At 36.3% G+C, this 12,500-nt stretch overlaps 1 protein-coding gene across 1 annotated transcript in view; it reads right to left on the minus strand.

The window, feature by feature from the left end:
* The window catches only part of LOC144959294 (nuclear receptor subfamily 4 group A member 3-like), a 40,379-nt gene that overhangs the window by 8,149 nt on the left and 19,730 nt on the right, over positions 1–12,500 (minus strand). Inside the window, 5 exon segments of the mRNA XM_078891836.1 lie at positions 1,393–1,579; positions 2,208–2,271; positions 2,274–2,708; positions 3,041–3,494; positions 4,015–4,517. Coding sequence (XP_078747962.1) covers positions 1,393–1,579; positions 2,208–2,271; positions 2,274–2,708; positions 3,041–3,494; positions 4,015–4,517 — 1,643 coding nt within the window.

Consider the following 12,500-nt stretch of genomic DNA (forward strand, 5'->3'; position numbering starts at 1 on the left):
AATTGCCGCACGAGCTTGCGAGTGTGTGTGTGAGTGTTCACGTTGGGAACACAGTTCAAATTCTAAAACGCAGGAGTGTAAGAAATATTCTATTTTAACCCAAAGTCTATTCTGATTTCGATATCTCAAAATAAAAGACATTTTCAGAAATAGATACTTCAATTATACTTTTTGTTGTAATCTACTTATAGTGACATTTAACACATGATGTCCTGACGTCACAAGTTATTGTAAACTTGATATCATTACGTGTTACTATTTATAGGAGGAGTGGGGGTGGTATACGATTCTTTCATCTCTTTGTATTTATTAAAAGAGTTTTTTATATCGTGCCCAATAACACTACGAGCTTGCGAGTATGTGTTATTGCACGATAAAAATATAACGACGAGTTTAATAAATACAAAGAAATGAAAGAATGAGTTTATTCCACCCCTGCAAGTAAGATTCTTATATATTTCGTGACCTAATGTATGGTAGTTGTACTTCAATTCGCCATAATTTGTATTTTTCTCCTTCTGCTTGAATGACAATTTGACCCATAAAAACTAAAAACGTTGGATTTGTATTCATGCGCACCAAAAGATTATTTGTTCTTGTCCAAAGGTCAGCATTTGGCACAAGAACAAACCAAGAACAAATAGATGTCCAGGTCAGACGCAGAAAGTGGCGATGGGTTTGCCATACCCTGCGGAAAGAGCCCTGGAACCCACAGGGCAAGAGGAAACGGGGTCGTCCAAAATAGACGTGGAGGAGAAGCCTTCACCAAGATTTGTGCGTCTCCAATGTCACCTGGAGTGAGGCAAAGGTCTGTGTCAAGGACAGAAGAAGACGGAATAGTGCTGTTGAGGCCCTATGCTACGCCAGGAGCCAAGAGGCATAAGTCAAGTCAAGTAAGTCAAAAGATTATTTATGATTACCAATCAGCTGTCTTCTAAACCTAATTTCACACCAATGAAATGTGCGAAAATATCCTGCTCACGCTTTCCAAGCATTATTCAACGATTACGTATTTAGTGAGGAAATGATAGGATTTTCCAATGGGAGGGGTAGGATGGTTGTGTCTATAGAATTCTATAGTAGGTATGTCCTATGTGGTCTAGTGGTATGACACTCGCTTTCGGATCGGAAGGTCCTGGGTTCGAGCCTTGCTCTTCGCATAGTTGAGTCCTTGGAGAAGGCTCTTTACTCCAGATTCTCTCGTCGTACTCAGGTGTAAAATGAGTACCTGGCCGTTAACAGCGTTGTCTCTGTCCGAAAAATGTTATCGCCTAACAGGCGTCATGTTAAATGTTGCTATTGGCCATGGACCCCTTGTAAAGCGTTTTGAGCACATTTAATGGATATTGCGCTATATAAAAACTCTTTTTTAAAAAACTGCAGTAAGCTTACCTTGAAAAATCCTTTACAGCCTTCACAGGTTCGAACTCCATAGTGTTGACATGCGGCGTTGTCGCCACACACAGCGCACAGAAGGCTCTCTTTCATTGGTTGGCTGCCGTCACGTGGTGGAGTCGACCGACTGTGCGGGGTAGGGGGTGTGTCCGGCGAGTGGAGGTGATATTTCTGGAGATCAAGGCTGAAATGGAACCGAAAGATGCATATGATTTCGACTGAAAATCTTTCAAACATAAAATTTCTTACAACGGCTTGGTATCGGAAGTGGGGGGAAAGGGGGGGGGGGACGGCGTGGGGGGGGGGGGGGGGAGGGCAGACGACCGAGTGGATAAGGCTTTACTCTTCAATTCATGTGATCCAAATCCAACGCCGATGTCAGCTTCCCTTTCTTTCTCCATTTATCAATGCGATTAGTCTCTATATTTTTGGCGCTGCACTGCGGCTGATGCCTGGGGTTTACAATATCTGCCTTTTCTAGAGATAAACCCGAAAGAGAAACCAGCCCGGAGGATGGAACATAAAGGGATTTTCTAAATATAATAGGTAAACACGAATGCGAATTAAAAAGGATGAATGAAAAACTTCTCATGGCACCGATAACTGAAAAAAAAGTAGAGAGGGATGGTTCTTCCTCATATTATTGTCTTCATGTTTGAATGTCTAGTTAGTAAATGAACGCCATTGTTTTCCTTAGCTCTCAGTATATATATATATATTATATATATATATATATATATATATATATATATATATAATACATATATATTAGATAATAATCTAGCGGGCAGGTGAATAGAAAAATGACTTACCCGTCAGCATGTGGGGGAGTAGGAATAGTCAGGGATGTGCGTCTGTGAGAATGGGCGCCCATGTGAGAGACAGATCGTTCCTGTAGGCGTTTCCGTGAGGGATACCGTGAGCTCCAAAGGCCATACCCGGAGGGCAATGGGGACCTTGACCTCCGTAGAAAGCTGGGTGATAAGACTGGTATAAACTGGGGGCCTCTGGACAGTACGGACCCCCAGGGGCTGTGGCGTCGTAACCGGGATGATTGTAAAGATGAGGATGGGTGGGTTTTTGTTCGAGGTCCGAGAATGATAAAGAAGTCTGGGGGAACATGAGTTCTTGGGTGGCACTGTCTTGAAAGGCGTGTGGGGGTTTCCCGAATATCATTTTTGAGGGGTCCATATATCTTTGGGAAAAGTAGAAGTCTGCTTCGTGGGAGGAGGCGAAACCGGCCGCGGCTGCGCTGGGCCGTAAACGTCTTCGAGGTGGGTCGGCGGTACGGCATGGGGCGTGTGATGTCCTGCCTGGATTGGTATTTCATGTCGACGACAGGGGTGGAGGCTTCACTGTACATGGCGCTGGTTATCGTGTTTGGCAGGTTGGTTGTGTTGTTGGTGTTGTTGCTACTCACAACGCTGATGGGTTTATGGCCGGGGAAATCACATCGGGGTTGGACAAAGAATGGCTGCCGAGATGGCTCTTTTTGGAGTTGTTGTTGTTGTTTTTGTTATGGTGTTGATAGTTGTTGAGGTACAGATGTTGTTATTGTTGGCTGTTGTTGTGTTGTTGTTGTGGTTATTGATAGCGTTGTTGTTATTGTTGTTGTTCGTAGTTGGAGTTGTGTTGCGGTTATAACTATTGTTATGTTTATTGGCATTCGATGATGTTGATGAAGAGTCTCGACTTTGTAAACTGGAGTAACTTGAAGTCTGGTCGAATGCATAAGCAGCGGTGTCCATACTGTAGCTTTGTGCTTGTTGTTGATATGGATGATGCTGTGACGGATGCTGATGATGATGGGGGTGATGTTGCTGCTGCGGTTGCTGTTGCTGCTGCTGAGGTTGCGATTGATCGAATGAGATGACGGTGGTGGAGGGGTTGGTGTCGTAACCCGGTGAGAAATGGTCGGGAGAGAGATCATCCTCCGCGTATGAGGTCACTTCCGGGTGGAAGTCGTGCATGGGGAGTGAGAACGAGGCTGCCAAGATATTGATGTCCGTCATGGCGCTGGATGATGACGTCACTGTATTGGGGAATCCCCCCGATGCGAAGGAGGTCCCTGATAATGAACTACCTGTGTCGTAAGACGCCTGGGTGTGATAGGGAAAAAGAACAACATTTGAAATAATATGTGGAGTTGAATAGTAATACAAAGCTGCTAGATGCTGAGGAAAGTGAAAAGTAATGGACGAAAATGAAAAAAAAAACAAAAAAGCAAAAACAAAACAAAAAAAATCAGCCTCGAAAAAAAATTCAATAATACGGAACGTTTCGGACTAAAATGCCCCATATGGAATGAATAAAGGGAAATTTATTTATTTTTAAAATGTCAGTTCATGTGGCTGGGGGATGTTGTGAATATTTTACCTTAACCCATACATTGAGCCCCGCTTCAGGCACTTTCGTTTTTTCCTTGGGCAAGATTATTAACCCCCAATTTGCTCAGAATGAACAACATGGGTGATTCCTGTTGACATCAGACACCCTGTTTGATGGATTATCTATATTCCTTCATGGAATGCCAAGACGACAGGATCTTTTTATTGTGCCCGTTGCGAAAGGTCGAAATTTTAAAATAAATGTTTATACATAAATATGATAAACGTTTACCTGTGATTGAAGAAGCAGCATGTTTCTATCCTGGCCTAGCAATCCAGACACTGCGCTTGTGTTGCCACTGCTCTCGGTCTCAGGTGTAACAACTGGCTGATGTTGCTGTGGCTGTTGTTGTTGTTGGTGTGGGTGCTGGTGCTGGTGGTGGTGTTTTTGGTGGTGGTGCTGGTGGTGGTGGTGGCTGCTGCCACTGCTGCTGTGGTGATGGTTGTTGTTGGTGCTCTCCGGATTGGTGGGTTGGTTCAAAGAGTAATAGGACGAATGGCTAGGGCTGTTACTGCTACTGTTACTGTTGGGTGGTGGTTGTTGTTGTTGGTGGCGGTTGTGGTGATGATGCTGTTGGTGGTGATGGTGACTATGGGGGTGTTGATGTTGTTGTTGTTGGTGGTGATGAAGATGTTCTTGCTGTTGTTGGTAGCGCCGGTCGTATGAAGGAGAAAGACTGAGGTTTGAACCTGTGTCAAAGGTGGGACTTTCACTTGGAGGGATTGGTGGGATACCTGGAGATAAATGAGAATGAATGGATGGATGAATGACTGAATAAATAAATACATGAATGGATGAATAAACGAATGACTGTGCCAATCAGTAAATGAATAAAAAAGTTATTTAAGTATTGAATAAATAACTAAACAGAATATAAATAAACAATTATATAAAATAAATAGACAAAAGGATAAATGGATAGACAAATTATATATATATATATATATATATATATATATATATATATATATATATATATATATACACCCATATATATATATTTATATGTGTGTGTGTATTCTTAGAAAAAAAAAGCCTTTTTCAAAGAAATAGAAATATTGTGACATGTGATAAATTGAAATGTATTTATCATGGTTACCATGGAGACAAGTTCGATCTAAAGGATACAAAACTTGAAAGGTTTTTGGAAAAAAACAAACGATATATGCACAGTGTCTCGACATGTGTCAAAGTTATCAATCTCTCTTTCTCTCTCTCTCTCTCTCTCTCTCTCTCTCTCTCTCTCTCTCTGTGTGTGTGTCCTTGTGTGTGTGACACCCTAAATATAATGTAAGAACTAGAACTACAACTAGAACAACTATTTAATTTTCAACAGCCCCATCTATCCATAAAAAGCCAACAAAACACATATTAAAAACAAAACAAATCAGACAACAACAACAAAGCAATAATAAATATGAAGAAACCTCCCCCCCCCCCCACGCCCACCCCTCTTTTTCACCACTTCCACGCCTAAACACACACACACACACACCAGAATTGGTCAGAATCAGCGTGGGTGCGCAACCGGATGCGCGGGTTGACGGAGGTAGGAAACAATAACAAACCCACATGGTTGCCATTACCTCCACCATCATTCTCGCTCACGATTTGTGGAAAGCACTTCATTACAGGCACGTAATAGTGAATCTAGTTTTTGTTTTGAACATTTCTATTATTATTCTTTGTAAATTGACCCATATTAAAAGAAACATACAAACAAAACAGGCATGACCAGTCACTAACAATGCCGTGTAGTGTGTAGACAGTAACACAGTACGGTGAACATGACTGACACTGGGATCGGAATGTCGGAACCCATGAGTCGTTCGCAACTCTGCCTCACGTATTCATTTAATCAGTCAATTTAATTTCTATTAAGCTTGCGTAAAACATACAAACAAAAAAGACATGACCAGTCACTAACAATGCAGTGTAGTGTGTAGACAGTAACACGTACGGTGAACATGAATGACACTGGGATCGGAATGTCGGAACCCAGTAGTCGTTCGCAACTCAGCCTCGCGTACTCATTTAATCAGTCAATTTAAATTTCATTTAGCTTGCCTATTCTTCAAGTTTATGTTATATTCACTTTTTCTATTTAAAAAGGGTAATCCAAACAGACCATAAAAACGATTTTATAATAAGCCGACTTCAACTTCCATCCCATCACTTACGACACGAACTTATTTTGGGTGTTTTTTTTTAACAAAACCGTTTGACTCAAACTAAAGCTTCGGCATTGGATAAGGAGCGAGGTCCCTGTTGCCATCTTGCTTAGTTTATACAGAGACTGGGTTGCCAGCTTGGCTGTTCTTGATAAATAGTAGTAAATAGCACAACCTTGTGCAATGAGAGATAGAGAGAGAGAGAGAGATTTTGAACAAAAAACGAATATCTCTCTCTCTCTCTTACCCTCTCTCTCTCTCTCTCTTGCCCCCTCTCTCTCTCTCTCACTCTCTCTCTCTCTCTCTCTCTCTCTCTCCCTCCCTCTCTCTCTCTCTTCCTATTTCATCTGTCACACTGTTTGACAATCTTCTTCACCTGGCTCACTTGTACTTGTAATATCGGGTGTAAGGTAAAATTTTGAACAATTATTATTATTTATAAAATGCAGAAACTTTGCAAATAAACCGATAGACTAGATATTAATTCGATTCGAAAAGTGGAACACAAAAGAGAATTTGCGAATACCCGGTCCAGACATAAGCGTCATGGTCTTATTTATAAAGTGCAGAATCTTTGCATATAAACGGATAAAATAGAGATTAATTCGATTCGAAAAGTGGAACACAAAAGCAGAATTTGCGAATGCCCGGTCCAGACATAAGTGTTATGGTCTTATTTATAAAGTGCAGAAACTTTGCAAATAAACGGATAAGATAGAGATTCATTCGATTCGAAAAGTGAAACACAAAAGCAGCATTTGCGAATGCCCGGTCCAGACATAAGCGTTATAGTCTTATTTATAAAGTGCAGAAACTTTGCAAATAAACGGATAAGATAGAGATTCATTCGATTCGAAAAGTGGAACACAAAAGCAGAATTTGCGAATGCCCGGTCCAGACATAAGCGCTATGGTCTTATTTATAAAGTGCAGAAACTTTGCAAATAAACGGATAAGATAGAGATTCATTCGATTCGAAAAGTGGAACACAAAAGCAGAATCTGCGAATGCCCGGTCCAGACATAAGCGTTATGGTCTTATTTATAAAGTGCAGAAACTTTGCAAATAAACGGATAGACTAGATGTTATTTCGATTCGAAAAGTGGAACACAAAAGGAAAATTTGCGAATACCCAGTCCAGACATAAGCGTCATAGTCCTATTTATAAAGTACAGAATCTTTGCAAATAGACGGATAAAATAGAGATTAATTCGATTCGAAAAGTGGAACACAAAAGCAGAATTTGCGAATGCCCGGTCCAGACATAAGCGCTATGGTCTTATTTATAAAGTGCAGAAACTTTGCAAATAAACGGAAAAAAACAGATTAATTCTAATCGAACAGTGGAACACAAAGGCAGAATTTGCGAACAACCGGTCCAGACATAAGCGTTATGGTCTTATTTATAAAATCTAGAAACTTTGCAAATAAATGGATAAAATAGAGATTAATTCGATTCGAAAGTGGAACACAAAAGCAGAATTTGCGAATGCCCGGTCCAGACATAAGCGTTATGGTCTTATTAATAAAATGCAGAAACTTTGCAAATAAACGGATAGACTAGATATTAATTCGATTCGAAAAGTGGAACACAAAAGCAGAATTTGCGAATGCCCGGTCCAGACATAAGCGCTATGGTCTTATTTATAAAGTGCAGAAACTTTGCAAATAAACGGAAAAAATAGAGATTAATTCTAATCGAACAGTGGAACACAAAGGCAGAATTTGCGAACAACCGGTCCAGACATAAGCGTTATGGTCTTATTTATAAAGTGCAGAAAATTTGCAAATAAACGGATAAGATAGAGATTAATTCGATTCGAAAAGTGGAACACAAAAGCAGAATTTGTGAATACCCGGTCCAGGCATAAGCGTCATGGTCTTGTTTAAATGAAACAATGCCATTTAAAAAAATATATGGTCAATGAGTAATTAAGCTAAATATGCGGAGTTCAAATAGATAACTTGATCTGTGAATTTTTTTTTATAATTAGCTGTTTTTATTCTCCATCATTTAGGTTATGTGATTAAGTTTATAATTGAAATACAAACTTTATCTCACTTATCAATGTTTTGCAATAAAGGAGAATGTGAGTGAACATGAGCAAAGGAAATTATTTGAGAGAGTGATATTTATCATGCTTTTCAGTTTGTAGTTGAATTCTAGAATGGATTCTTTATAGTTCTCATTGATTGTATGTCAGTGTGTCAGTCTTTAGGACACCGATTACCCTAATGCGGCCACAATTTACAATGTGACGGCCACAAGCCCGTTAAACGCAGAGTGGGTATTGTTGTTTGCAAGTAATGCTATGGTTTTAATAGGATATCTGTCTCCTATTAAAATACATTCCTGTGTTGGATTTTGGATTAAATTCATGTCTTCTTCGGATTTTGGGATATTTAATTTTCATGGATTGTGATTGTGATTTTCAAGACTATTAATGTAAGTAAATGCCCAAATAGATATTTTTATTCATTTATTCTTTATTTATTTTTTTTAGTTTTGTTTTGTTTTGAAGCATTTATTATAAGAAATATTGTACATATGCACTTATACACCAAAGACTATATCCTTTCAACTGCTTATTATTATTATTATTATTATTATTATTATTATTATTATTATTATTATTATTATTATTATTATTATTATTGTTATTATTATTATTATTATTATTATTATTATTATTATTATTATTATTATTATTATTATTATTATTATTATTATTATTATTATTATTATTATTATTATCATTATTATTATTATTATTATTATTATTATTATTATATTATTATTATTATTATTATTATTATTATTATTATTATTATTATTATTATTATATAATGATAATAATAATAATAATAATAATAATAATAATAATAATAATAATAATAATAATAATAATAATAATAATAATAATAATAATAATAATAATAATAATAATAATAATAATAATAATAATAATAATAATAATAATAATAATAATTAATAATAAGTGCATTGAGTGAAATCCCAATCATGGTTGCCCAAATAAAACTGGCGCTAGAATCCCGACTACCTGTCTAAACGAATGTTGTTTGTACGTACATACTAACTACACGTTCAATATCGGGGGCAGAAAATATACGTTTGGTTTTATGAAATTAAAACAGTAGTCCCACATTGTTCTTTGATGTTATTTGTGGTTGCATTTGCTTTGAAACTTACACATTATATTGTGTTACATTGTTTACAAAATATTTCTGGTACTCGTATGCATGTGTAGTCAACGGACCACCGGTCAATTGTGTTCTTTATTATTTTATTATTAATTTTGGCTTGACATCTTACATATGTGAATTTGACAGGTTGTTATGGATGGTAATTATAACATTAAGTGATTTTTAAACATTTTTACGGCGTTTTAAATGTCTTTCTTGCATTCATTGCCGAGCACCTCCACTTTTCTGTTACTATTTTAACGATCAGCTGATTTTCTCTTGCCTCCCCTTTAATTTCGCGGACTTTTTTCAGAACGAGGCGTGGGAGTGGCTAATAAAACCGCACTGAACGAGCAATTGAAACAAAAGAGAGGAAACACAATAGTAGGTAGCCGCCGAACTGATGTGTGTGATGTATATGTGGAAAAAGGTCAGGGGTCATAACTAGAGGTAATAATTGTAGGATGGTAAGTATAAAATCTATTCAACTACGTACGCTGTATATTATGGTGGAAACATTTCTCTATCTCAATCTCTGTCCATCGAACTAGGTTTTCATATTTCTCTCTCTCTCTCTCTCTCTCTCTCTCTCTCTCTCTCTCTCTCTCTCTCTCTGACAAAATACGTTTAAAAATACATTTTGAGATAAACAAACAAAAGAGCAAAAAACATGTTAAGTGTTACTGCTGGCTAGGGACCCCGCATTGCAAAGCGCTTTGAGCACATTTAGTGGATATTGCACGATTTAAGAGCTCAAGTTGTTATGTTTTTATATATGCATACGCGACCCATCATTGAATCTCATAACGTTATTACGTAGGAATAAAAGGATTAGGAATAAGAACGTTCGTTGGTTGTAATTAATTATTACCCAGTTGATTTTGAACCAATCAAAAACATGGAATTTTTGACACACCTTCACATGTGCTCGGACAAACATAGTTGGTTGTTTATAAACAATAATATAAGTGATACCGACCTGTCACTGATCATTGTTATTGTTTTTATACCGCCAAAAGGGTGAGTAGTTATCACACGAATTTCTCGATCATATTGTACACGTTTAAGTTCATTCATAGTTTTCTTGCTGGTTCATGATCAACCTGTAGAACCGTGGCCAATTTTTTTAGACACATACCATCGATAGTAACACCTGTGTAGTTCGTTATGTTTACCAATCACTGTCATTGTTTACATTATGACGACTGTCCGAGAGGCGTGTCTATTTGGCGTGGAAGGCACAAGACATTTTCTTTCCTTACTAAAAACATTTAGTCTATGAACGTCACCGTTATTGTGTTATTAGTAAGTTAGCGAAATCGACGTCGAGCGACGAACGACGAGTAAGAAAGCCCGGATCTGCCCTCTTAAATTACCAACAACTGCATACTAATACTACATACTACACGCCGTGTGGTGACGTAAGAGGACAGATCAGGGTTTTCTTGCTCGTCGTTCGTCGTTCGAAGTCGATTTCGTTAACTTACTACCATCTACTTCTTACCGCTCCCGATGCTGTGCTTGTTAATGATAATTACAATAATAATAATGTACAAGAATTATTAGGAATAATTGCGAAATGTGTTGTCGTCATTATTTATACTATTTTATCTCCATCATAATATTGTCCGTCTGTTTATTTGTTTGTTGATTTCACTGAATTGTAACTAGATTTTTAGATAACAAATTGCATTTTTTAAATCCCATATTTAGAATTATTTTGATATCCTATACATTTTCTGGGACACACACACACACACACACACTATATATATATATATATATATATATATATATATATATATATATATATATATATATATATATATATATATATATATATTTGATAGAAATTGAAGCTTGTTGTAAAAAATGTTACTGTCAGATGGTATGTGTCTATAACTGCGCGTGTTGTGCAATCCGTGTTGTTAGTGAGCTACAATTATATATGACATAAAAACAATGATGATGAATCTGGTGATGTTTATGTTTTTTTTGTTACTGTTACAGTTAATTGTTTATGTTTTTTGTTACTATTACGGTTAATTGTTTATGTTTTTGTTATTGTTACGGTTAATGGTTTATGTTTTTGTTACTGTTACGGTTAATTGTTTATGTTTTTGTTACTGTTACGGTTAATTGTTTATGTTTTTGTTACTGTTACGGTTACTTGTTTATGTTTTTGTTACTGTTACGGCCTAATTGATTTGGTTATGTACTCAGTCGATGACAATTGTTTCATCGTCTTCATTTCTCAATAAAATAGCTGGGATAGACGGAATGTTTGAAAGGATAGATAAATTAACGAAGATTATAAATATGATGATGATGATGATGATGATGATGATGATGATGATGATGATGATAATAATAATGATAATAATGATGATGATAATAATAATAATAATAATGATAATAATAATAATAATAATAATAATAATAATAATAATAATAATAATAATAATAATAATAATAATAATAATAATAATAATAATAATGATAATAATAACAACAATAATAACAATTATCATCATCATCATCATCATCATCATCATCAATATCAGTTACTCATAGATTGACATCTAGTACAAGATTGTAAATCTATGCCTTTACAAGACGCAGTGCTGATAGCTGTTGTGAATATAAACCTATAATTAACAGGTTACTATCTATATTTCACCTTGCCGATAATGATCATAATGATAATTGTAATGAGTATCGTAATCATTATGTTGCAATTTTATTGTAAAGCGTGGTTCGCCGCCGTTGCTTATTTTAAATTGCATAGTATTTTGTTTGATTTAATTGTAAAGCGCTGCCTGTAGAGAGCACTTTTACGTGGATACGACCAGGCGCTACAGAAATATATTGGAAAAAAAATTTAAAAAAAAACAACTACAAAAAAACAAAAACAAAACAAAAACAAAACGAAAAAAACAAAATCAGACACAACCCTTCACGACTAATTTAGCGTATCCAATACAAAAATGTACAAGGTACAAAGAGAAAACAAAAAGATATAAGTGAGTTTCACTGTATTATCTAATGTTAGAAAACTGTAATCATTTCTGTATCTACAGTGCAACACTATTAATATGTTTTGACTTGATTTGAAGACATCCAAACGTTTCGTCCAGGATTATACTATTTCTATTTCTATTTGGTGTTGTGTTCATCATTGCTCTGGTCTCTGCCGTACGTAGATAGGTTTTTTTTAAACCATTCGTATGACTCACAGTAGGTGGTTATATTTATATAGGATTCATAGCTATGTTTCATCATTAAAAAATAAACATCAACAGCAGGGGCATCATCATTATTATTAATATTTTTAATATTATTA

The sequence above is a fragment of the Berghia stephanieae genome, chromosome 13 (assembly GCF_034508935.2).
Source record: "Berghia stephanieae isolate SIO BIC M18660-M18661 chromosome 13, UCSD_Bste_1.3, whole genome shotgun sequence".
NCBI lineage: Eukaryota > Metazoa > Mollusca > Gastropoda > Nudibranchia > Aeolidiidae > Berghia > Berghia stephanieae.